A 27,313-nucleotide genomic window follows, 5' to 3' on the forward strand; every position below is an offset into this window, starting at 1 on the left:
TACTGTGGATATGGTGTGGAAGCTGGACCCTGTCGGGTGCGGTTGTTTCGAAGCGTATTCCAAGCTTGTCGAGTATGTGATGTCCCGTGGAGGTGTGAGTGAGACGCTCGTACTGAGAAGTGAGATGAGCTTCCGAGAGCTCCGTCACAGTGTTGTAGACCCCTAATGCCAGTAGTTTATACGTGGGGGTCCGGTGGGGGAGATGAAGAGCCGCCTTGTAAGCCTGTCGAATAAGGGGCTAGGAAAAGCGGGCGAAAGAATACTCTAGACTCTATACTATAAACACTCTACTGTGCCCGGCAGTACTCGAATATTTCGATCCTTCCTTCTCTGTCCTCTGCTCTTTCGGTGGAAAGGTAGCTGACACCTTTCACATGGTCTGGGCATGCCAGCAAAATCCTTCTCTTCCACCACTAACCCATTCCCCTACTCGAGAGGACTGGCAGGAGGCCCTGCTCGGCTGCCTGAACCTAATGGCCCAACAAGCCTTGGTTCAGTGAGCTCGTGTGGCGGCCCAGACCAATGGGGTCCCTGAATATGGGACAATCTAGTACTGTGAGGGGAGCAGCCCACTAGAGGCTGCTTCCCTGTCAACCTTCCTGTAAATATTATTAAATGCTTTTCATCATCACCATGGCTGAGCAGCGTACTGCAAGGAAGGCTAAATTATGTAGTAGGGCACTAAAAAGAAAGCAACCGTTCCGCAAAAAAAAATAAAGGCAGCTGACTGTCACATCACCTGTGACGTAAAAAATAACTGATTTGCTTCGGCAATTGGACCCATGATTTGAGGTACATTAACTCTATGGAACGGCGAAAATGGTGGAAGGGTGATGCAGGGAGGTATGACTGGACTGACTCCCCGAAAATAGAGGAGGCTATGCCCAGACTCAAGGGGCCGGCCCTCGCAAGCACTAGGTGGAGTCCCTAATACGGGACCCCAGTGGCGTCGGCCGCGGTGCGGGCGCGCTCTACCAGGGCCTTTTGGGCCTGGTGGAGGCACGGTGGGTGGAAGTATCATTGAATAGAGGAAGTCATCATGAACCAGTTGGCCGTGACAGCTGTGCCTCTGTGCATCCACAGAAGTTGCCCAGATCCTGTCTCAAAAGTACGACCAGCACGACGCAGTACCTGTGGGCGGGTTGATACCTGTTCGCATCAACCATGAGTCTGCGCGAAAACATCTGCAAGCGTGGTATCAGTACCTACTGAGCACTAGCGTTGTAGCTAGTGCGGATAGTTCTGCTCCTGCACGCCTGTCCGTGAAAATAGAACACGTGCTCCCCCTGCCCGGACACACAATCACACAAGCCACCCATTGGTGCAGGCTACAAACGTGCACAACCTCATACCCCATCCTCCTCCACGCCCACTTTCCTGAACAATTTTCCTCCACCTGCAAGCTCTGTGATGAACCTGGAGACTTTTTACACATACTTACCTGCACCTCATTCCCACATCCTCCCGCACGAGAGGTGGCCCTAGATTACTGGAAGCACCTGCTCACCGGTACCAGCACAAGGTTATTACTAGCGCTCTCTCTAAGATAGCCCTCCAAGGGCTATCCTTTGCTTTGTAAGGGAGCCCTCCCTACACGGGGAGGGCTCCCAAGTGCCACGCAGGTTGATCTGCCCCCAACATCTCTAATAGTGGCAATAAACGTTTCCATCACCACCACTATAGTTACCTGCACACTCAAACCTCATTCGCCCCGCCTGCGTTTAGAGTTGTCCAGACACAGGCGATGCCCTCCACTATGTAGAGCCCCTCAAACTTCGTTTGTTTGAGGGGCTTTACCACTATGGCGGCTCTTCCTCTCTCCCTCAGTAGTTATGGCGCTCGACTGCTAACCAAAAAGATGCAGGTTCGATCCCGGCCGCGGCGGTCGAATTTCGATGGAGGCGAAATTCCAGAGGCCCATGCACTGTGCGATGTTAGTGCATGTTAAATATCCCCAGGTGGTCGAAATTTCCGTGCCCTACACTACGGCGTCACTCAAAGCCCGAGTCGCTTTGGGACGTTAAAACCCCATATCCCTCCTTCCTCCCTTCCCTTAAGACTTTTTGTTCCAATCATAAGCCCCACCCCATAATTTTTTTTTTTGCATGCCCCAGATCTTGGTTCCAGTTGGTTCCTTTAGCCACTAGGATCGTGACGTTGCGCGTGGAGTGTTGCTGTATTAAAAGTTACATACACCAAAGTGACGAAGGGAGCGTAGAAAATCGGTCAGCCGGAGAAACAACTCAACCTCGAAAGGCACAATGGCAATGCATTAGTTGCAGCATATGTACAGAAAGTAAACTTTGTAAAAACAGAACTCTCATTTGCTTTTTAGGTTCCCTATAATCGGCTCACACAAGCCTCAATCACAATGCAACCTTGAGAACACAGCACTGCTACTGGATGTGTAGGAAGACCTAAAAAATTCACAATTTACTTCGACACAGTTGCAACACATCCTGCAGACCAACTGCTTACCCACATGTTGCCACAAGGAACAGACTAAGGTAAATAATACAAGTGCTTTCAATGGCATAACAAAACTAAATTTGATGCACAAACCCAAAACAGCACCATCTATGTAGGCGCATAGTTTAGTACATTGTTTCTTTCCCTTTCAATTCCTTTCTGGCTTTCAGCTATGCAGCAAGCTGTGGAGGACGAGTAGAAAGGCAGCTCTATGCCGCCTCCTTGAGTGCTTCAAAACCTACAGCGGTTCCACCTTCACTTCTGCCTCTAGTACCTGCCGCTGCATTAAGGCAGCACAAGTATACACTTACGATGTACACAGCATACGAAGTTTTCACAGCCTGCTCCAAAACACAGCACCACTAATGATGATATCCTGTACCTATGTGCATCATCACATTAAAGCTCAGGTGAGCTTGCTACTCATTCAGCATGAAGCTTCGTCATACCTCTATATTAGAATGAAATGTCTTCTGCTGAATAATGCAGCAACGAGGCGCTGACTATGCAAATGGCTTGCAGCAAGCATACAGGGCTAGAAAAACTGTTATACTGCACGCAAGATATGGTGGACAACATTCTACACTTAAGGTAGTTGGCTGGACCCTCTTGCTTATTCACTGATGGCTACAAGCACACAGGAAATCAAAGAATGTTTCTGGAGCATCAAGGCATTAAGTGGAAATCATAAACAAGTACTCTAGTGCACATGGTGCATTACGCGCCACTATACAGACTGACATCACCAAAGGGCACAGAGTGACAAAGTAATTATAAAAATTTATTTTAAAATTCAGTGCATGAGCAGACTAAAAATATCACAGACGTATGTTACCCCAACACTCATGATATTGCTTGAATGGTGTACTGCTGCATTTATGGCATGCATCATGGACACGGCATTGGTAGCAATTTGGAGAGTCCAGAGCACATTCAGCACTTTCAGCATTTCTCTTGTCAGTACTTGAACGCTCCATACACGGCAGCTTTTGTGATGAAACTCTTCACTGCAGACTCTTCAAGTTTGTGGAATGCGTCTGTCTGCACCACTGCCGTTAAGTGGTTCATGGCGAACCGGAAGCAGAACTCCTCCAGGTCCTGCAATAAAGAAAAAAAAGCATGTCACTGTAAGAGGCACTTGGAGATGTTGCATGATTTGCCAATATTACAAGCCAATACTATTTGCCATCAAGCTCCTAATGGCAGCTCAATTCAAGGGAGGCTCTTAGTTTTGTAGCTGTTATTTGTTGTGTGTCTGGATTATGTGACCAAGACTCAGCCTCACAATCTAGACATAGCCCTTTTGCCCAAATGTCCCTTCGACATGGCACTTCACAGTGAAGCCAAACAAATGAAGTGATGACGCAATATTTTGCGGGCTGTCTTTCTGAGTACATGCAACACGATTTCAGTCAACATTAATAAGTATGTCCGGATGCTCATCCCCGGCAAGCTACCTTGAGCTCAAGCTGATGTGTGATCACCTGTTCAAAAGGTTTGGTTTGGTTTATTAGGGCTTAACGTCCCAAAGCGACTAAGGCTATGAGGGACGCCGTAGTGAAGGGCTCCGGAAATTTCGACCACCTGGGAATCTTTAATGTGCACTAACATCGCACAATACACGGGCCTCTAGAATTTCGCCTCCATCGAAATTCAGCCGCCGCGGCCGGGATCACACCCACGTCTTTCGGGTCAGCAGCCGAGCGCCGTATCCACTAAGCCACCACGGCGGGCTGTTCAAAAGGTTACGGCCATATTGCCATCACCATCATTCATAGGAAAGGTCGCAAGTGCAGAGGTGAATCACTTGATGCCTTACTCATTTACACAAATATAGTCGAGCTCCTTCAACTTTATCTCTACTGAAGCGACACCAGCTTGCTTTGTATAGAAGTCGTCATCCCAGGCTAACGTCCACAGGACATTTTACTGCTCCTCCGTGCATGTTGGATGTCCACATACGTCTTACAAATCTAAGGAGCTGTTACATAGTGGCCCCTGAGCCAAGGTTAGTGAAGGTTTCCATTTGTAGGTCAAAAACATTATTAAAGTGAAACTATACCTCAGGCTTGTGTGAATAGTGGCTTTTTGGTTCTGAACACTTTTTCCAGACAAGGCCATTGCATAGAAAAAAATAAAAAATAGTGCACTAAACCTGTGTCGACCTGCTGGCTAGGCGTTATGTCTAACTTTCTCGTGGTTTCACAGCGCTAGTGCTGCCAAAAGGTGCCCAAGGACGTGCAGCCAACCAGTTTCCACACACGCAAAGTGATCGAAAAGTGTCATTAGGCGAAGTGTCACCTGCAGGGCATGGCAAACAGTTCGATATATCGAACGACCGACGAAATTGCAGTTTGATATACAGTGCGACATTTCTATACTTTTACACTGAATTTTCAAGAAGATAACCTCTGCATTCAATATAGCCAATAATTCAAAATAGCAGGGTTCGATATATGCATGCTCAACTGCACTGCAATTATGCATCTCATGCCGATGCCCGTTCTCACCATTATTCATGAAACTCCCCACATCAAAAAACGAAATCGTCAATTCGTAAATAAATTAGTTCCACTAAAAATTCGAACTGTGTGCCATATACCCAGCTCGCTTTCCCGGACGAGGAGTAGGTAGTACAAGAGCAAATTTGCAGTCCTCTTGGTAAAGGCCGGTTCACACGAAGGTCCGTTCGCCCACGGCCCGTGCATCACGTGTTCATACGCTACTAAAAACTGGCCTGCGATCCCAAGACGTCAAGCGGACGCGACGGACCAAAAGAGCAGACGATGCGCTCGGTGTACCACAGTTGCCAGATTATTTTGAAGTGTTCGGCAAGGCTGGTCGAACTGGTTTTTCCTCCCGACACATGACTGTGCGACTGAATGGAATAAAAACTTTATTGAACTGCAGAGGAAGTCCTGCGGTGCGGGTGCGGCCCTTTGTCCAATTCCTCAATGGCCTGGGCCGTCTTGCTACCCCAGTTGCCAGAGCTAGCGCATGCATCTTCGCGGGCCGCCGCTAATTCCCACGAGGGGAGAGGCACCTGAGCTTCCTTGCTTGACCAGTCCGCGGGCCGACAGCGCGCCTCTCAATGTGGTGATGCATGAACACGTAATGCGCGAGCCGCGGGCGAACGGACCATCGTGTGAATCAGCCTTAACCTCCGGCACTCCGAAGCCATGGTCTGGAGCGTACGTCATGTCAGGATCTGAAACCACAGCACCACTGGCACCGGTCAGTTCAGTCTGCCATTTAGTCAGCCAGGCTGTACATGAGTGGAAGACATGAAAGTTGTGCCAGTTTATCACCTCTGACTGCTGGTTTTAACTGTGATGATGCTGTTGCACGACTGTTGCTTTTAGCTGTGCATGCCATCCTGCAGGAAGAATGTTGATCCGAAATGAGATGAGCCGAATGTTCCAGAATGTTATTTATTTCAGAACACTCAGAATATTTCAGACGAAGTTTTCAAATACGAAACGTTCGGATCAAATCAAACATCGAACACCTTACTATTCAACCAAATATCCAAAATTATTGAATATTTGCACAAGCCTACTATTTCTAAGCATAACCTTCAGTCACTTTAGTTTGAAGCATTCTATGCACCTGATAGACGTTAAGCAATTTTTTCTTTCATGATAGCCACATCTTCACTAGCTATCATCTTCACTAGCCATCACTTCCACAAAATTTTTCTGTGCATTTTACAATTTCTCTTATGTATGATCCCATACCGACGTTTTACACGTATAATTAAGAAATATACTAAAGTATATGTACTTTCTAGCATTTCCTAACAAAAATATTTGAAGAAAAAAGCTTTTGTTACTAGACATAGCCTCCTTATCTCCTTTTTTATCTCCTCCTGCCACAGCCTCATGCAAGGCTGCAGCATGTGAAAATAAAATAAATTCAGGGGGGCACTTTGTTGACCTCAAGTGCGGTGAGGCGAAAGCCTTAAAGGTGCACTGAAGAGGATTCTGAACTTGTGTTTTTGCCGCGGGAACTCGATCTACACGTTCCTAGCATTCTTAGAAACTGGGACTAATTGCCCTGTGTGGCCGATTTCCTTAATTAAATCGAATTAACGTCCGGCTCCCGCCTTTATTTTTTTAATTCTCCCTCGTACGGTGGGCGGAGTCGACCAACGCATGGAATGCCTTTCAGCCAGCTCTGTGGAGGCTTTGCTTTCGTTTATTTTGCTTTTTAGGTTTCCATGAATAAATAGTTTCATTCGCAGATAATATACCCGCAAAATAAGACCGCAGAAATAAAAATACGCGCGGACTATTTGCTACTACGGACTACTACGTATTACTCCGCCGATGGCAGAGCGGCAAGCCTCCACGAAGCTGGCTGAAAGGCACTCCACGCGTTGGTCGACTCCGCCCACCGTACGGGGGAGAATTAAAAAAAAGAAGGCGGGAGCCAGGCGTTAATTCGATTTAATTAGGGAAATCGACCACACAGGGCAATAAATCGACGTTTCTAAGAAAGCTCGGAACGTGTAGATTGAGTTCCCGCGGCAAAAAGACAAGTTCAGATTTCTCTTCAGTGCACCTTTAAGCGCGGTGTTGCTGCTTGTGTCACTAGGGAGGAAGATGGGAGTGAACGAAAACACCCTATTCACTAGATGCGCCTTTGTTCATTCCAATTCAGCCTTTGTTCATTCCAAATCATCGAGCTGGCATGGCGGAGTTGTTAGCATACTCGCCTCACACTCCAGAGACCGGGGTTCGATTCCCGAACTCGACCAATTTCCTACTCGGTTTTATTTATTTATCTGAACTGATTAGAAAGGTTAATTAGGCTAATTGGGTGATTAAGCAATCAACTAAACTCAGTCCCACTTACTTGGAGCATCACTATACGATCCCTTTAATTGTTTGCATGGTAACTAGCCAAAGTACAATTGGCCCCGTTTCAAATTCGTGCACTGTGACGTCACGACCATTTCGACCAATTGAAAAGCGTGACATTTCTGTCGACAACTCCTGCTTACAACGATGAGGCATTAAAGGCTTCCGCCTTAATAAAAAATGAGGCAGCAAGGCCTTTTTGCAGCTCAAGGTACTGGGAAATCGGAGCACTGCAACTTTCAGGTTCTTAATGAAATAAAACAAGGAAATTCTTGCGTATTTTCTTTTCGTGGTATGAGCATTACGCTGAGATTTTTGAGAATAATTATCATCACAATTATCATCACTCACCTTCGCTTCAAACTTAATAGCAGCTGCGTAGAGCATGGCAACATTCTCGACGAGTACACCGTGCATGATTATGCGCTCACAGTGGCGCTTGAGCTGAGTCTCGCAGTACGAGTTGGCCAGGTCCAGAAGGCCAATGGCATCCTCTGGCGGGAGGTCGACTTCATCCGTGTACAGGTACTGGAGGAATGCCTTGTACACCGCATGCGGAAATGTTGTCACGTCCACTGTGCTGCATTTGTAGATGAGGAGGCAGAAAGAAAATTAGGGCTCAAAACGCAGGCCCACTAACGCTGTGAACATCATCTTTTTCCATAAGCCTTTTGTTTTTGTGATTTTATCCCACGCTGTAATTTTGGAATAAATCACAAGAAGTGAACTTGACAAGTTCTTTGGAAATGGATGACTGATAATCAACTGTAAGCAGTGCGAAAAAAAAAAACGAATGTTGCATTTTTAAACAAACAAAACATCAAAATTAGTCTGCCGAATTATCAAAAAATAAAAACCAAGAAGTCCAACCCCCAACATATTAGATTCTCCCAATATGTCTCAGCAGAGCACTGCTTGAACAAACAAATCTGATTTGTCTCACTGTACATATTGTTCACAAAACCACTGTTCCACGAACTGCGAGTCATTAGTGAAAACTGCGAAATTTCAGCAGCTGGCAGCATTCCGTGAAAAAGACTATGGAAAAAGCCCATTTGTATACAAGCCAGCAGGGAACTACATGATAGAGAGAGAAGCGGCCGTCCTAGTTACACAAAACTAAAAACAGCAGTGTGAACAACAGCCTGGCAGAGGAAGTATGACAATTTGCAGCACAGTATTACCAATGACAACAGTGACTTCTAAATGGAGCAAGCGTTGGGAGTAGTCGGGCTGTACAGTAGCAAGCACACACAGCATGGCTACTGTTGTGAGCTTGCAGTTCTGAACTTGCTGCATACAACAGCTACACACAGCCCTAGTGCACAGAATGCGAGGCAAAAGTTTCAGTGTTTGTGTTAACGACTAACCCTTCTCACCGTCGCCTGTTTTGCACTGTTTCAAATACTAGATTACCCGCTGCGGTGAATCAGTGGTTATGGTGCTCAGCTGCTGACCCGATAGACACGGGTTCGATCCTGGCCGCGGTGGCTGAATTTCTATGGAGGCGAAAATCTAGAGGCCCGTGTGCTGTGCGATGTCAGTGCACATTATAGAACCCCAGGTGGTCGAAATTTCCGGAGCCCTCCACTACGGCGTCTCTCATAGCCTGAGTCGCTTTGGGACATTAAACCCCATAAACCAAACCAAATACTAGACCGTTCGCACTGTTGGCAATGCTTGCTGCACTGCTTTTAATTAAATTTTGATGGTAACTGCACATCGAGAAGGCGAAATAGTGTTTACTCATGAATACGTCACTCGTTGCCACTGCATGAATCTGCCAGTGGCAGCGTCATCCTCAATTTTATGCAATTTCTAGCTTATGAAAGCACTGTTTTCAGTAAAAACGACATATATGCTATCAGGTAACCCTACCCTATCAGTCTGGCCTGACTCAGTACTATTACCCTTTAGTCTCCCTTTAAAGAGAGTGTGTAGTGCTGGAGACTAGTACAAAAGTAATGGCATACGTGTGTAGACCTTTCCTAATGATGACAATAGCTACAGCAGAACTCAAGGCTTTGCAGGAATTTATATTTTAAATAGCAAAGAATATCAGGCCACAGGCGACGGTTACACCCTGCTGTTAAAACTTCGTGGCTCTACAAGTAATCCAGCTATGTCGCCTGGAGTGTACACAGTACTACACTTTGTGCACAGGAATGAGCCAAATACATGGCATTTTTTTTGTTACTTCTACTAGAAGAAACTTCGGATGACTTAATTTTTTTTTTCCTCTCTCAACTAGTCACCGCTTCCTGCACAGTTAAACCATGCTCTCTCATCATTTCTTCTAATGTTCTCAGAAAAGCAGGCTGCTGCTACGCTGCCAGTGGAACTGCTGCCAGCAAAAGCGGTTGCCGGTATCTGCGACAGATGCCGCCAGTTTTATTTTGTTGATAGTATTTTTGAAACCACCTTTGTGCTCTCAACTTAGTTTTAACAAAATCCATACATCTTGTTTAATGTCATACTCATTACTGCCCTGTGCATCACCTAAGCAACGTGGCAGTTGCTGCCTGCATAGCGTTGCATAAAGTTAGCACGTCCTCGATGTCAGGGTCTGCAGATGCCGTGGTTTTCAATTGATCTGCTGTGTTCCTTCTCAGTGTCACAGCTGGCTATTTGTTTATTCGGGCAAGGAGCTTTCAACTGATACAAAAAATAAAAAGGTCTACAGAAGTCAGCAGACCACCCCTATAACTCAACATCACAGTGGCCATTTAAATGCACAAAAGCCTTGGACCAGAAAGTTGTTAGTGTGGGTATGGCTTTATATATAAGGATGCCATTAAGACTGCTGGTCAGTTGAAACATACTTTTCCAGCATTTCCAATGCCATGACTGACAAGTGTTTAAAAAAGTTCGAATCAGTGACAAATTACAAAAGACATCACCCATGAATAAGCACAACGCACATGCTAGTTTCCATGCAGTACCTACAGCTCTGTGCACTGGCAAGCTAAATTGTCCTGATGGCAATTTCTCGAGTAGAAATTCGGTTCAACCTAACATTAAAGAAATCCACTCCAGATGCAAAAATTTTTTGCCCAAAGACAAAAGGATCTACTTATTAAGTATGAAATATGTACATGCAACAAATTTTCTCAAGAGCATAACCATCAAAGTGGAAGCAAATGCACCCCTATCAAATTAAATCAGCCGACATTTAATGCTGAGTTTATAGAAATAGAAAACACCATCGCCCTCACTTACTCTTTTTCATCTTCATCCCAAGGTGCTTGAAACATTGACCGGAAGTGCTCACACCTGGGACCAAATTAAAGCAACATTTACTAAAGAACCATCACAATGCTTCATGCAAACATGACAAATGTGACTCAAAACCAATAGACATGTACTGTGGGGACGCCTTCGTCCCCTGCGTTAGCTTCCCCGCAACGCACTCCCTTTAGTTGTGTTACTTTAACTAACAGGGGAGGGCGCTGGCGTCGCAGCGACACCAGCGCCACGGATGGCGTGTTTTGCCGCTCGCGCACAGGGGAAGACTGGCTCTCTTTGGCTCGGCATCGGGGAAGCGCGTAGACGTTCAAGCGGTAAGGCTCCGCTCTTCGCCGGTGGGCGACCTCGTTGTGGGAACATGTTCCCGCAAGCCCGTCCCATCCGGCCTCGGAGCTTCCCTTTGCCCTAGCGTGGGCGAACGTTCGCTCGCAACCGTACCGGTGAGTCGGACATCCTCGATCTCAAGTGTATTTCGTGCTTGTTCATGCTTCACCTTCACCAAAGCAAGCGCCCATTTCACAATCCCATGGTGGCATCTCTAACCTATGCTGTGCACACCGCCCCTAGTGTACAGGACACTAAATAGTGTCAATGGGTGCGACGGAAATAAGCATGCCACTTCATAGGAAGCGTCACAGAAATAGCTATCGTTCTAGAAATAAGCCACTTCAGTGAATGTGCAATAACAGCAAAACTAATTTATTACAAGTTGCTTCACCGGCTGAACGCAATGCACAGGGCTAGAAAAAGTTGAGCAGCGTAGTAATCTCCCCGAACGAGTTTAACCTCTCACTACTGTCTCTGCTGTTAATCTGGCTTACAGACTGGAGAAACAGCACCAGAACATCAGCACCCCTCTAGCAATGGGAGTCCACTTTTCTATTCTTTCTGTTCAACAGAAAACTAAGCTACTACATGAAAATTGACCTCAATTCTATGCAATGTTATATACATGTGGTTTGCTTGAAAGTGACCATTTCTGATAACCCATAAATTACGAGTGTGCTTGCTCCATTGACCTTTTCATTACGCGTATTTATTTATCAATGAATGCAGGAGGATAGACCAACATTTTCAGGCATCTCGAAGTGCTGGCTGTGTGTATGTGAGTACACCTGTTGCTGCGACCAGCATAAACTGGAGAACATCCGCCTGACTCACCTAATTTTGAGGATAGCCTTGTGCACATGTATCAAACGGTCTTCGACACAAATTTTCAAGTCACTGGTGCTCTGTAAAAGAAAAAAAAAAAGCTACGTGTATGGCAAGTAGCAAAATGTGAACCTTCCAAATGGGCACTCAGACATTTGGAAAACAAAATTGATAAAAATTTAAAGCCACAATAACGAAAAAATGTTTCACGCAGAAACAATGAACAGGGATAAAGGCTATCAAAAAATGAGTCACAAATTGGCCCAAGATGCAACCCCAGGCCCCAACCACAGCTTTGTGCCAGGTCTGCACACTCAGCCAATAACTCAGGGTGATGTGGAGAAAGCGATCACCACATCAAAACTGAACAAAGTTCGTGCATCAAAGAAATACCATGACTCCATAAAGATGATTGGCATGCCACTAGGGAAAAGAACAACTTACAGGGTCATTGAAGGCCAGCTTGAGCCTGTTGGAAACTGTATTGGGGTTGCATATGTCTGAACAGGGCAGGAAAAAAAGAAGACAACTGAGAAGTACTACAAAAGCAGCCAAATACAAAAAGGGGAAAAGCAGATATGTAAATGAGGCAAGTTTAATTTATATCCAACGGCATTTACACATTTTGGCAAAATGTGTTAGATAGATAGTATCCACAACTTCAACTAAAAGGTGCTCATAGAAGCGCTGTTCTAACCAAGGTGTCGAAAAGAAATTTTTTAAGTTCAATTCGGGTTCACGCCTTTCGAGTTCAGTTCAGGGTTTGGCTGTGGAGTGACATTTCATTCTGGTTCGAACCGGTTTTGACTTGACTGAACTGGTTCAAAGGGGTTCAAATCAAATTCTGAGTGCAGATGGGTTTTAATCAATGTTATGTTGTTTATGTTATGTTGATAACGATAATCAGTTATAACAATCTGATTTTCTGATTAGGCGGATTGCACTAAACATTTTTTCCGAGAACACGTCCTGTAATATTTTGATCACAATGCTACCATTACGCGCACGCACACACACATACACACATGATCAGTTAATATGCACATTAGGAGCAGTTAGTTCATGCCATAATAGTAGACGATAATACCCAGAAAAAGTAAATCAAAATGTATTTCAATGGCACCGAACTTAATAGGGTAGATTGCACTGAAAAAAAAAAAAAAAAGGAGGACACGAGAAACCCAGCTCAAGTACACTCTTAGCACCGAGTAAATTGGTATTCAATAAGTATAGGTTTGGTTTGGTTCATGAGGTTTAACATCCCAAAGTGACTCAGGCTATGAGAGACGCCGTAGTGAAGGGCTCCGGAAATTTCGACCACCTCGGGTTCTTTAATGTGCACTGACATCGCACAGTACACGGGCCTCTAGAATTTCATCTCCATAGAAATTCAACCACCGTGGCCGGGATCGAACCTGCGTCTTTCGGGTCAGCAGCCGAGCACCATAACCACGAGCCACCGCAGTGGCTCAGTAAGTAATAGACAAAAGGCAAAATTACCCCCCATGACTTTCAGCAAGCAACAAATCACAATATGTTCACATGTTGCAACATACATCAGTATGTAACAATATTACGTATTTGAGTAAACCAACGCATAATTACTGAAGTTTAACAAGCCTGGCAGCTTTGAAGCTAAGCGACTTATAAGCAATACAGGCTACTGCACAGTGCCCAAATAGCCCATCACTTGCACCTGCTATGCGTAAGTCAATGAGCAATGGCTGACCTACCCAGCACCATCGGCTTCCATGTGACGGTAGGGAAGGCAAAGCAGGCAAATACGTCGTGGATGGAGTGAAAGGAGGTCTCCGTTGGTGCAGTCACCGACTGGCCCCGGCACTGCCCCCACATATACACACGTGACGTTTGTGTCATCACTGCCGAGATGTGATTGTAGTGCGATGCTGCTATCTCCACAATCCTGCAAAGCAACAAAAAGTAGGCTTACCCCAAACTGATAAGTGCCAACATGAGTGTCGTGAACTGGGCAAGAAACCACTGCAAACTGCACAAAGCACTCCATGAAGCAAAAGCAGTTTTGCAACAAATGCCCTGCCAGGAGCCTCAAAAAAGCCATTAACTTTATCAACAGTGCGACAGTCAACATGCGTGTTGTCTAAAGGCACAAATGGCAGTTTTGCCTGTCACACCTCAATCTACCTTCTCTCATTCCTTTACTAATGAAAAAAAAAATGTCTCGTCCAATTTATTAATTCAAAAATGCATACCTTGCACAGGTATGCATTTGACTTAGTTCCTCACCAAGACTTACTTACGAAACCGCGGGCTATTTCTATCGAAAACAACATCATTACATGGATTGACTGCTTTTTGAAAAACCGCGAACAGTGTGTAAAACTGAAAAATTCTGAGTCTGATAACTTGGATGTCTACTCAGGAGTACCACAGGGTTCAGTCCTCGCCCCCTTATTGTTCTTAATTTATATCAATGATATCAATTCATGCATTCACTCTGGGGTACAAATTCGACTCTTCGCGGACGACTGCGTAGTATATAAGGTAATAGATTCTATAGAAGATCAAATTAAACTAAATGAATCTCTATCGGCTATTCAGACTTAGTGCACCAGATGGGGAATGAGACTCAATGCCACTAAAACAAAAACCACAATTTTTAGCAACAAGAAAAAGCCACTAGATTTTTCATAGATTATATCCAATGTCCCAATTGAGAAAACTAATTATATAAAATACCTAGGAGTGACACTATCAAGCAATCTAAGCTGGGAACAACACATTAAAAAGATATGTCATAAGGCCCAAGGAAAGCTGTATTTCCTCAGAAGAAGATTACGCAACGCTCCTCCTATTGTAAAACTTAATGCATATAAAGCGCTCGTAAGACCAACCTTAGAATATGCTGACATTATCTGGAGTCCACATCAGCAATATTTGATAAGCAAACTAGAATGCATTCAAAACTTAGCAGTGCGCTTTGTATACTCAAACTTTTCCAGACATTCCAGCGTATCTAACCTACTTCACAAAGCAGATCTTCACAGCTTGGCACAGCGTAGAACAACATCAAGACAAATTTCTGTTCTTACTTTATCAAGGTGATTTGAACATATCAAGAGAAACATACCTCCAGGAACCATTTCGTCACTCTTCGAGAACTAACCACGAGAAAGCACTTCATCAACCCATAAGCCATATTAATGCTCATAAATATTCCTTGTTTCCAGCGGCTATATCTAGCTGGAACAAACTACCCTCGACAGCTATAAACTGCAACTCAGTTGAATCATTCATAGAGCACGTCAATAGCATTGATTCATCAGTAATGCCACCGTGATAAAGCTTTGATGCTGACTTTCATTTCGTATTTTTTGTAACTATATTTGTTTCCGTACTGAACCCGCTATTTTCGTTTCCCTGACTTGGCATCATTACCACCACGATGCCGCTATGATGATGAATTCTTATTTTGTATTATATATGTACCTAACTTGTTCCCCTGTATTGTCTCCTTTGTATCCACTCCTGCATGGGCCCGAGAAGGGCCTGCAGTATTTGTAAATAAATAAATAAAATAAAGCAGGGCGGATAAAAAGGCGAACAAATCAAATATAAGAAAAGTTAATAGAACATCAATGTTCTACTGTTCTATTCATGTGACAAAAGACAAAGGAATAACTCCAATTTGTTAGGAAAACTTGAATAAATCTGTTTGTAAAAAATATTGTCAGTGAATTAAGGTCACAGTGACAAATATGACATGATGTTGAAGACTACAGAGAGGATGAAGGGTTAAGTGCTAGATATTGATTCCAAACCCAGAAAAGAAATTGCAAATGCAAATTTATCCTTTGCTGTTCACAAGAAGTTCAATGCCATTAGCCAGCATTAATTAGTATGGCGAGTCATACAGAGAAAATTTTGAGTAAATGAACCGTACAGCTTACCTTCGTAGCTTTTTTTAAGACTGATAATTGTAATAAAAATGAAGTGTGGCGAGTGTGTGCAGCGCACTTGCCACACTTCATCTTCATCTTCAGATCGGCTCGACCGTATGCTACGTGTACTGTTTCATTGCTAATTATCATTACTACGATACAACAATAATGAAATAGCTGCGATGCTTTCCATGACTGGCTGGGACAAGAAACACCAGCCTCTGCTCCAATGGCAATGACTCAAAAACATGTGTTATTGCATTATTTCTTTTCAACCTTTGCCACTTCTACACTGCACCCCATGGCTGCTCACTTGTTCAGAGTTTAACCAGGATGAATGCCATCAGCATGCTAGTACTAAGAAGTGTGTCATGAATGAAACAACCATCTACGAGCCTTAGGTCCTTTGCTATGCAATACTTATTTTAAAAATTTTAAACATCAAGCAGCAGTAACTATGCGAGTTTAGACAAGGAAAGGCTGGGACAACATTTTGCAGAAGAACTCTCGCAGAGACAGGCAATGAAACGCAGCCAACCTTCCAATGTCTGTGGCCATCTTGAAAGGACTGACTTGGTTGGCCTTGTTACCCGTGCCCAACTGGCCGTAAGAGTTAGCACCCCACGTGTAGAGGACCCCTTCATCCGAGAGGGCCATGGTGTGGGCATAGCCACAAACAACCTGCACAAGAGCGACCAGGCCAAGGGATCAACCTAATGAACGCTGCGACCAAGTACACCTTATTCACATGAGTATTCTATGCATTTTTCTTTGCTGCGGAAAAGCAAAAATGGCATTCCGGGATTATGTGCGTAGCCCCACATCCTTATTTCTTGGCAACAGATCTAGCAATAGATTTTATTTCACCTAAACAGCTTCACTGTTGCATATTCCACAGGGCACAGTCACTGAAAATAGCCGCTGAAAATAGCATATAAACTCTGGGCTGAGAGTTGCTCTGCACAAATACGTCATTGTGAATTGTTTACCACGAAGCAAGGTAGCACTCTGATCACTGCACTGCAGCAGGCTATGAGAAATTCATCACAGACCAGTAAGGAGGAAGAAGTGAATTCTGCACCATTCAATAACCATTTGTAAAATGAACCCTGAAGTTTGTAAACCATTAATTCTATTTAATTTCATGTCAAGAATCGTTAAGTTGTGGTTAAGTTGCGGACCATAACGGAATGCTGCAGCACCTGCCAAAATGCTGCCAGTTGTTTAGGTGGTAAGGTTTGGTTTGGTTTGGTTTATGGGGTTTAACGTCCCAAAGCGACTAAGGCTATGAGAGACGCCGTAGTGGAGGGCTCCGGAAATTTCGACCACCTGGGGTTCTTTAACGTGCACTGACATCGCACAGTACACGGGCCTCTAGAATTTCTCCTCCAAAGAAATTCCAGCCGCCGCGGCCGGGATCGAACTCGCGTCTTTTGGGTCAGCAGCCGAGCACCATAGCCACTGAGCCACCGCGGCGGCCCGTTTAGGTGGTAAGGAACATTGACATCTGACATCATTGATATGGTTTAATTTTCCTTAATCACACAAGCATCAGAAACAATTAGAGCTTAATGAGGAAAGGCTTTGGCCAGCAGTGGGCCCATCCCAGCTGCTGGTGGTTAAACAATACCTTTTCGTTTTGCAATGCACAGCAATGTACAGCACTACAGGTTCTTGCAGTACAATTGTGCAATGCTTCAGTGCATTTTTTGTCACCACCATCGCGGCAAGATGCACACGAGCCACCTAACTAAGGAGGTGCAATGGAGGAGACGGCTGGTGCTTGCAGAAGCTAGAGGCTTCATTCTCCGAGGCTACAGACAGACAGATGCCCACGTTTCCGCACTGTGGCACTAGTATAATGTCACAGTAAAACACGTAGCAGCTGTTCTCACACCGCCCACAGACCTTTTGAATGACAACTCCCTGCAAGTTAGTGACACGGCATGGACTGGTTTGGTTGACGTTGTTGCCGAGGCCAAGCTGTCCGTTGCCATTGTAGCCCCAGCCAAACACCTGAAGAGAATGGGAAGACAATGACAGCGTTTCCCTTTTCCAGCCAAAACAAGCACTGTAGCATCTCTTCCATTCTGGCACAAATAAATATGACAAGAAGTTTTATTCTTGACTGCAATGAAAAAGATGTAATTGCTGCAGCACTTGGTCACATTTGGGTAAAAGTGCTGAAGCAGAGCCAAATGCACATTCACAAGATGAAAGCACATAGTGAATTTAGGCAGCAAGCAGACGTAGTTATGTGCAGTCTTTCAGGTACTACTCGGCTATTCTTGCAACAATTCTGCAAGAGTAATTTTCTGGGAACCTCACATCTAGGCATTCCTAATAGCTGGAGCAAAAAAAGCGAATGCTGCAATTTTTCCACTACACAGCTGCTGACTACACAGACAATGACTGAAGAACGGCAGGTAACATCTTGAACCACAGAAATCTTTATTTTATGAACGAGTGGTGCAAATTCTCACCCGACCTCTCCACTTACCTCACCATTTTCCATGACGGCCATGGAAGATGTTTGACCACAGGCTACGCCAATGCAACGTCTTCCACCTAGAAGACATACAAGCAATAATTTGTACTAGTTAAAAGGAAAGCTGCTGATGAGTCCTTGTTAAAAAGACATAGTTTGAGATATGCAAATGCACAAACCGCCGTGGCACAGCACCTGCAAATATGCATGTGACTTAAAACTTTTCTTTTTCAAAGCATCTAGAACTGTTTTCAAGACCTCAATGATGCTGGCTACATTAAATGCCTGCTGGACATGGGGCCATTTCGAGCCCAGAAAAAATGTTTACTTTTCAAAAACAAGAAATAAAGATGGGTGTCGTGAAGTTCCACAATCTAGCAAAGAAGTGCTGTCTGCGGCTGTGGCTTTTTTCATCTCTCACGCAGTGGAATGTTTAACTGAAGCACACTACAGTGTAGCTGAATTTTCCTTGCAAAAGTGGCTTCGGATGATAAAGAAAATAACTGATTGGGCAAAAATCCGTTTTTCAAAATTTTCAGAACAGGGCTACATTTTCGTGAGCGTGAAAATGTGTGCCTTGCGTGAATTCCTACAGTTTTTGAGCCATTAGCGTTATTTTTGTGATATAGGGGATTCGAAATATACACACACAAGTTTTCAGATTTTTCTCGATGGCAGAAAAGAATGCGTGTCTGAAAGGAATAAGCTATAATTCAAGCCAACAGAGGGCACTATCAAAAGGCACTGTCGAAAGGCAAAAAAAAAATCTAACCCAAGGGCTACACGTTATCATAGGTTGCCCACATGCAAAATGACAAACATTCTATTTCACCCACTAAGTATCAATGCAAAAGATTTCTTGACTATATTCACCAATAAAGGCAGAAAGACCCAATGCAAAATGCTACATAAATGCTAGTGCTTGCTTGTTTCACTTAAGAAGTTTAACTTCATCCAAGTACAAATTTCCTGGGCACAGCAACTTTTATGCCTATATTAGACTAATTTTTATTAAAAACAGCAATCTTTCAGTCCGAAATGTTGCAATCATGCCAGGAAACAGTGCCTGAGACAGTTTCTTCACTATTTCCACTAGCTCCTACAATAACAAACCGCAGCAACAGTTTTGGAAGGTTTCCCTATATGAAAAAGCAACTACACAGTAATACATGCAAAAGCAAGCATTATTTAGACCCAAATTTTATTAAATTAATCATAAATATGAGTAAGCAATGGTGGATGCTGTAGAGAGGCAAGGTGCTGTTGTTACAGCCAGACACATTTACAAAATGCCAAGAATGAAGCTCCCCCTTAACCCCTCCCCCCCTTAGAATGACATTTAATAGCAATGCACTCACAGCACTCGTTTCACTCGTTTCGTACAATCAAAGAAAGCCTACATAAATGAAGATACTGTACACAAGAATTAAATGGCTAGTTGAGATGAAAATGACAACAACACTGTAAAGGTCAACAGAATGCCAAGGTTTTCAACAGTTTTCTTTGGAGACAAGAAAAAATGGCAGTCCACTCACCAATCCCTGAGCTCACTTTGCGGGGAGTAGGCTGATTTGTGGTTGAGCCCGAACCCACCTGACCACAGTTGTTTTGGCCCCAGGCATACACCTAGCAATAAAGCAGCCAGTTGCCAGTTTTGAAGTTGCAACCAAGAATAGCATATACAGGGTGTTTCACCTAAGACTTTCTGCAATTTTTAAAAATAAGCTATTTGAATTAGATGCGCGCTTTTTCTGGTATAGCATTGTCAGTGATGTAGTACGTCATAATGCAGCTAAGACGTGCTAACTAGCAGGCTTGTTAACCAATATTTAATAGTTAACTTTTAAACTATTACCGTGGGCTCCTTAATTATTGAGAGGCATGTAGCCCACCGTAAGTAATATCCATATCTGTTTTTAGAATTTCGAGAACGCGATTATCCTCGGCGCTGTGGCCCAACAAATTTCGCCTACATCGCGCCAAAATGCATGCGGTTTGAGAAGCTTGCAGGCAAAGCAACCTCTCCAGTGAACCTAACTCGTCGAAATAGCCAAAATTTGTTGGGCCACAGCGCCGAGGATAATCGCGTTCTCGAAATTCTAAAAACGGATATGGACTTTACTTACGGTGGGCTACATGCCTCTCAATAATTAAGGAGCCCAAGGGTAATAGTTAAAAAGTTAACTATTAAATATTGGTTAACAAGCCTTCTAGTTAGCACGTCTTAGCTGCATTATGATGTACTACACCACTGACAATGCAATGCCAGAAAAAGCAGGCATCTAATTCAAATACCTTATTTTTAAAAATTGCAGAAAGTCTTAGGTGAAACACCCTGTATAGCATAAATTTGCACCATGGTATGGCAGAACCTCAAGTGTACATACTCAGATACTTTGACCTGGGGCAAACATGCTTTTCTAGCGTATTACATTCTCCTAGATGTCAAACAATCAGAGAAATTTTTCAGCTGACAACTAACTTCCCGCCAATTAGAAAGAAAGTGCAGCACCCGTGAACACAAAAGTGCTACCCACATAAGTGCGTTGACAACTGAGGAAGTACGACACAATGGTCCAATTGTTAGTCCAGCGCACCTGCAGATGACTACCACAATGCAATAGGCCTAGAAAGCAAGGCGTACAATAAAAAACATGAAAACTGAAAAACATCAATGCAAAGCATTGTACAGTTGCAAGGTAGCCTGCGCTGGTCACTGCATAAGCTTCCTAAAGAACACTGGGACATTTTCCGGATTCTGCATCAACAAACATTTTTGTTTTGGGATAGCCAAGAACACATCTTTTAATAGGAAATTTTTTTTTCTGCCTTTTTAAGGGAAGGCAGCGATGCTCCCTTCAGTTCGACTTCCAACCCATGTGCACAGGTCAGGTGAGAAAGAGGGGCTGAAAATTCTATTAAACTGCTTACTCCAGTGCTCCCGTAGGCCCAGAATTCCCGATGCGGAGTTAAGAGCTGGATGAAAACTTGTCTGGTCAGGGACAATCAGGATAAAACTTATATGTACGCCGACCAAAAGAAAAAGCAAGAAACTACATTTTGGCTCCTGTACGAAAAACAGAGAAAACGGCAATCCAACTTTTTTCTTTTTCCCCTTTTGGTCGGCGTCCATTTTTTTAAGTTTTAGTATTCCCCTAATGTGTTTCACCATAGCTTTCAAGCAGAGGCACTGAGGGGCAGGGCACAGCAGTGAGCCAGCCCATAAGTGAAGTTTGTGTGTGGTGGGAAATTTTTAGTGTGGTCTTGAGGGATGCTTTGAAGCTTGGGCAGTTTTATGAATGTCAGTGGTGCTACGGTAGGCCCCATAATGCCAGCACTGCAACCTGCCAGGTAAGCCCTTCCATGAAATGTTTACTGCAAGGCAAGGGGAAGGAGTGTATCACGGAGGGAGCTCGAAGGCCTTGTCAATGGCTCACCTCGCCGTTGGTGGTAAGTGCGAGAGAGTGGTGTGAACCACAGGCCACCTGAGCCACTCTGTGAGACAGGCCTGCTGAAATGGAGGTCGGCACCAAGCCCTGGGTGTTGCAGTTGTTGCCCAGCTGGCAGTAGCCGTTGTGACCCCAGCTCAGCAGCTCTCCACTCTCAGTCACAGCCAGCACATGTGGACCACTGCCATATGCCAGGGCATGAAGACCACGCCGACAGAGTGCATCCACTGCGTGCACACACACACACACAGAACTCAGGTTTGTTTAAGGGGGGACGTGGCTTTCAACGCCAACTCCGGATCAGGACAAATTTTTCTTTAACTAGAAATTTTCTGTAAAAGCTGCATAGCTTTCCTTTGTAGCCGCAAGGCTACGCTTGGATGGATGCTAATAAAAAGTAATGATTCCATTGTTACCTAGCAGTTCCACCTACTCAAGTGCCAGCATTTGGAGTTTGCAACTACATAACTCCAATCCCTCTGGTACCTGTTTCATGAGCAAGGGTTGGACTTTTCGATTTCTATTTTTTGAAAATTTGGTGGACTTCTTTTGTTGTTTATTGCAAAACCAAACTATAGGTTTTTTTTATCGCCTAATATTATTTTCTATGACCTTTCACTTCTTGAGCAGCTCATGTAGCAGTAATCAAACACAAATGGTAGTATTAAAGGGGCTCTGCAACACCTGAGGAGAGTACACAAACTCGCTCAAACCCTACATTTTCTTGTCATGAAGACCTGAGCCAAATAATCCACTTCTACATGCTGCAGAGAACCCACAATCACGCTCAAAAGTTGACTAGTCTTTTCCAGCAACTTTCTCATGCTCATACCCTCCTCTGTCGCACGTTCCTACGCAGTTCTGTTCGGAGATCTAACTATTAGATTCTTTCAGGAGTCATGCAGCTACCATAGCCATGGCCAGCAATCAACAGCGGCGCTTCAGTGGGCCAAAAAGCTCTTGCACGGGTGGCTTGGAGGTTGAGCGCCTGCACCTTGGGGATTGCACACGCCTCACATTTGGCTTCAGCTTTAGGACTCTGCACTTCTGGGAGGCCACCATACCTTGGTTGGACATATATACCATGAATTTAGACAGCAAGACTCAAGAAGCAACAGCCGGCAGGAGTGGACTCAACGTTAATGTCTCTTGAACTAGGTAAAACGAACGCAGTGTCAACATAAGATTTCCTATTCTGTACAGTGTTGCATGCCAGAATTTCCTTTCGGCGTAGCAACAGCCTGTCTTACACTCTTTATACCGACTGTTGCGTAAATCAGAGAAAATCGAAAAAAAATTCTCTCGGCCTAACCGCACGTTTGTTCGGGCTCAAATTTTGCACAGAGGTTGCATTTGGCGGTCAGTTTTGTTTTATACCACATTTAGGTGGGGTACTTTCCTGATTCGGTCTGAATTATTTGGAAATCCTCATTGTCTGCGGCGACGGAAAACCAGAACAGAAAGACTTCGCAGCGCTGGTAACCGTGGCGCCATCTCGCAGTCACCGGAGAAACGAGCCCTCTACTGGGGAGGGCGGCGTAGGAGGACTTGGACTCGCATCAAAGTCACGGCCATGGCCTTCTCTTGATCGCTGTACGACCGCATTTTCGGTGATGTCTCGCGCTGCTTCGCAGCAGACAGCACCAAGCAAAAATGATTTGCTCACCAATTTAGCACAGCTGGGTTTCTCCGGTTGGTACGAGATGGCGCTACAGGTACCACTGCTGAACAGCCTTTCGGTTTTGGTTCCCCGTCGCCGCAGACGATGGGGATTTCCAAATAATTCTGACCGAATCAGGCAAGTACCCCACCTAAATGTGTTATAAAACAAAACTGACCGCCAAATGCAACCTCTGTGCGAAATTTGAGCCCAAAACAACATGCGGTTAGGCCGAGATAATTTTTTTTCGATTTTCTCTGATTTACGCAACACGCGATATTAACATGCCACAGCAACGCTAAACAAAAATTGCCACAAAATCAGTCTCTGCTTCTGTCATCATATGCAGATGGTATCATACATCATATCCTGACAACCACCAGCAGCTTGTAGAAGCACAGCTGTGGTGGGAATACAATAAAATGTGGGCAGCAGTAACTGGGAGAAGACATTACATGGTGTACAAAAAAAAAAGCCTCAGTCAAAGAATGAATACTCCAAACACATCAGTAGACAGTAAAGAGGTCGTATGTACTGAGGAAAGAAAGTAAACAAGAAGGAAATAGACTATCTCAGCCCAGTAACGACTGCCGAAGACACCACAGTACCCGTACACAATGAGCTTAGTCAAGTGCCACAAGAACAATAATCGGTGGAAAATGCTAAGGAGCAGCCAGACACAAACCACAATTCAGGAAGCATAAGGTGTTGCTAGACATCAACAAAAGCCCGTACCTTTCCGAGGCTCAAGGCTTCCATGAGTGTCTCCAAGGCCAAGACAGCCACTTGAGTTGGAGCCAAGTGCGTACACATCATCATCCTGAGTAACCATCAAGGCCTCATTGCCCGAGCTGCCAAAGACACATGCCAGGCGTAGCTTGGACACAAAGGTCCTATCCAGGTTACTGAAAATGAGCCATTTGTCCAGGTCTGTGGTAGTTCCCAGGTCTAGCACAGGCAGAGATGCCAGCCGCTCTGCCATGCTAGCAACTTCCTCCTCCTGCCCAACCCTGCGAGTCGGAAACACTTCTCCGTCAATCTGAAACACACACAAAAAAAAATGCTGCCCTCTGCCCCCACTGAAACTATGTTTAGGCATGAGATATATGCAGCAAGTAGCTAAACACTACCAAAGCAAAGTGCCATTCAACGGCCCGCAATACACTGCAGATGACTACAACTGAAATCTTAGCCTCGACAAGGTATTCTGGAATTCAATAGTTACGGCGATGATATTCAAGCCACAAGAGACACCTCATTCATTGTTTACTGGTAAATGACTGGTTTTGTGTGGCATGAATGACTAGTTTCACCACCATAGGCTGCTACTGTGACACCACTCCTCAGAACTCTCCCTGGCACTACATTAAAGGGACATTGAAGACAAAGAAGTTGGCCTGTATAGATGGACTACCACATTCTAATAAGCAAACATGCTTCTAAAACAAAAAAAAATATGAGATGCAGGCATAGGCGTGCACAGGGTTCTCCATTAGGGGAAGCCAAATTTCACCACAGCGCCCTCCCACCCAACCCCCTCCCAACGAGGCCCCTACGGTCAAAACGCAAAGCAAATATGAGTAATGGTCATAAACGACTTGAATGTGATGGAACTGCAAAATATACCAAAGATTATTGAGCAGTAGCTTTTATTTTCATGTGTAACATCAGCAGAGGAAATGAAGTTTCTGTGCCACTGCGGCATCAATGTAACAACGCGCTTCTGAAGGAATTTCCATTCTCTCTAAACCAGAGAAAATATGAATCATTGTCTTTTGTTAACTGCAAAAAAGTACCTGAAAAGGCTGCCTCAAAGTGTCCTGGCAAGTAAACAGTTCATCGAATGCAGGTTTAAGGGTCCTCGGCCGGCAGTACGGCAAAAAAAAAAAAAGGCATGGAGATAACACTGCACCATAAACAATGACGGGACAGGTACAACAGGGTAAAGGGACAGGTACAACAGGGTAAAGGTATGGGGCAGACATGGCACCCCCCTTAGATGAATGGAGGGGAGGAGGGGGGGAAGGGAAGCCACATTGCATACACCTAAGGATATATGCACCTAAGGATGTATACACCTAAGGATGTATACACCTAAGGATGTGCATACACCCAGGGATGCAGGTGTCGCCATTACTGACAGATTTCGCAAGTAAAATGCATGTGTAGGCTTTCTCTTCAGCACGGATTCCAGAAGCTAGGCTACCCACCACCACAACTGTGATCACAAAGTCCCTTTCATCGTAGATGTCATGAGTTTGAATCGAGTGGTGGTAAATTTTTATATGCAACTTTCTGAGCAATAAATTCATCTTTTGCTGCCAGACAAACACTGACATAACCAGAAATATAGGTTCTCCTCAGCATCCCTTTAGCAGGCCTGGGAACTCACTTTTTACTCGCGTGAAAGGAATTGTTTCAGTTTTTTTTACGTTATAAACAAGCAAGAATAAATATAAACAAATGACACTGAGGTGGAGCTAACCTTTACAGGCACACATGAGTTTTATTCCATCTAACAGTGAATACATCAAGACATGAAAAGAAATTATTACAGAGGACATGCAGTTTTAGACGTGAGCAGGATAAACAAGGAGTATTGTGCATTGCGAGGAAAAATAAAGAGAACTTCAAAGGCCAGTGTCTGCTAAAAAGGGGAAAGCAGAAGATTTTAGAATTAAAAAGAAAACATGCAGACGTACAGTGCATTTGTTTGAGACAAAGGAGCGATTACCAAGTCTGCAACAAATCCTGTATGCATAAAAAAAAAAATGCGAATGCAGCGGCAACAGCCCTCGTGACGCATTGTGCGTCAGGTGGCGGGGCCGGCCGGGCCCCAAGGCCCGTGCTTGTCTTGCAGGAGGATTGTTCCTGTCTACACTCTACAGCTTTAAGAGTTTATTCTACAAATTAATGCTACAACCACGGGTTTCGTCACGACGACGTAGTTTTGTTGCAAACTGAAGCGCGGCTGTGGCTTCGCGTACTCGGATTTAAATCCGAAGTAAACACTACGTCACAGTTCCAGGCTCAAGAAACAACAGTTCATGACAATTAACATTCGAATACGCCTTCCGATAGCAACGCAACATCTAAAAACTAATAAAGACGAAACGAAGACGTCAAGCAAAAATAACGTTGCCATAAGCAAGTGGCGTCAGTCATACAACATTTCCGTTTGCGCAGATCAAGCTTTGCCAAGAGCGGCGTAAGTTAGTGAGGTAAACCACAACTATACCGCAACTGTAGGCGCTTTCTCAAAACGGAGGCGTTGACAAATCACGAAACGTCGCAGCAGTTCCCAACAAAACGTTCACCAATAGACGCTGTTTTCATGCAAAAACTTGCCGCTATCTATGACAGTGAACAAAGAAGTAGCGCCCAGCAGCAAACTTCACCCAAGCAGATAGGAGTCAAAGCTTCTTCAGTCAAAGCGCGTCTGCCTCCACGGTGCAGCGAAGCGCTTTTACGCCTCGGGATTTTGAACTTCGCACTGCGTTGCTCTGCTTTTCACCACTTTGTGACTGAAATTACGACGCTTACGTAGAATGGCACACTTACGAGTAAACAGCTGGGGACGCACTTGAAACCGCCGTGGTTGCGCCCCTCTTCTCCAAGTACCTGTGATTTTGGCTCCGCAAACGCGGGATGCAGCAGCTGACGCTGACGCAGCGACGCAGCGCAATTCGCCGCGCGCAACAGAAGCGACGTCTTCTGGATAGAGCACGCCGAAATAGGAAAAGAGGGGAAAGGGTGGCCAAGCGCGCCACCAGTTACCACTAGCAACCAACGTTGACCACTAGCATGCCGGAAAGCGTAAAGCCAGCGTGGAAACAAGTACCAATGCTCTTTTCACGTTTTCTTTGTTTTCTTCCGCTACGGCGCTATGCACAAAATACAATAGCATAGGACAATACACAAAAAACACAATCAACGCCACCCGCATTGTGAGGCGGAGGTCACATGCCACAAAAAAGCGTAACAAAAATACTGTCGCTTTCCCCGTCATTTCATTATCCGCATGGCACCATCTTGCGGACGTCAGCAACAACTAGCGGCACTAAACC

The 27,313-nt window shown here is 44.6% G+C and overlaps 1 protein-coding gene across 2 annotated transcripts; it reads right to left on the reverse strand.

The window, feature by feature from the left end:
• Positions 1-3,229: 3,229 nt before the first annotated feature.
• Positions 3,230-26,960, reverse strand: LOC149341764 (RCC1 and BTB domain-containing protein 1-like). Of its 2 annotated transcripts, none has more exons than XM_089543934.1 (13): positions 26,808-26,960; positions 23,982-24,256; positions 21,575-21,813; positions 19,673-19,763; positions 18,150-18,217; positions 17,558-17,665; positions 16,188-16,330; positions 13,463-13,653; positions 12,174-12,229; positions 11,739-11,809; positions 10,551-10,604; positions 7,683-7,911; positions 3,230-3,567 (listed from the first exon to the last, which is right to left on the reverse strand). In XM_089543934.1, the coding sequence occupies exons 2-13, from the start codon at positions 24,226-24,228 to the stop codon at positions 3,427-3,429; spliced, it is 1,638 nt and encodes a 545-aa protein (XP_089400060.1). In that variant the 5' UTR covers positions 24,229-24,256; positions 26,808-26,960; the 3' UTR covers positions 3,230-3,426. The 2 variants fall into 2 exon arrangements, with proteins under 2 accessions (XP_089400060.1, XP_089400059.1); XM_089543933.1 differs by having other exon boundaries at positions 23,982-24,285.
• Positions 26,961-27,313: the final 353 nt, after the last annotated feature.

Source organism: Amblyomma mixtum, chromosome 5 (assembly GCF_055824585.1).
Source record: "Amblyomma mixtum isolate Tamu chromosome 5, ASM5582458v1, whole genome shotgun sequence".
In the NCBI taxonomy this organism is placed as follows: domain Eukaryota; kingdom Metazoa; phylum Arthropoda; class Arachnida; order Ixodida; family Ixodidae; genus Amblyomma; species Amblyomma mixtum.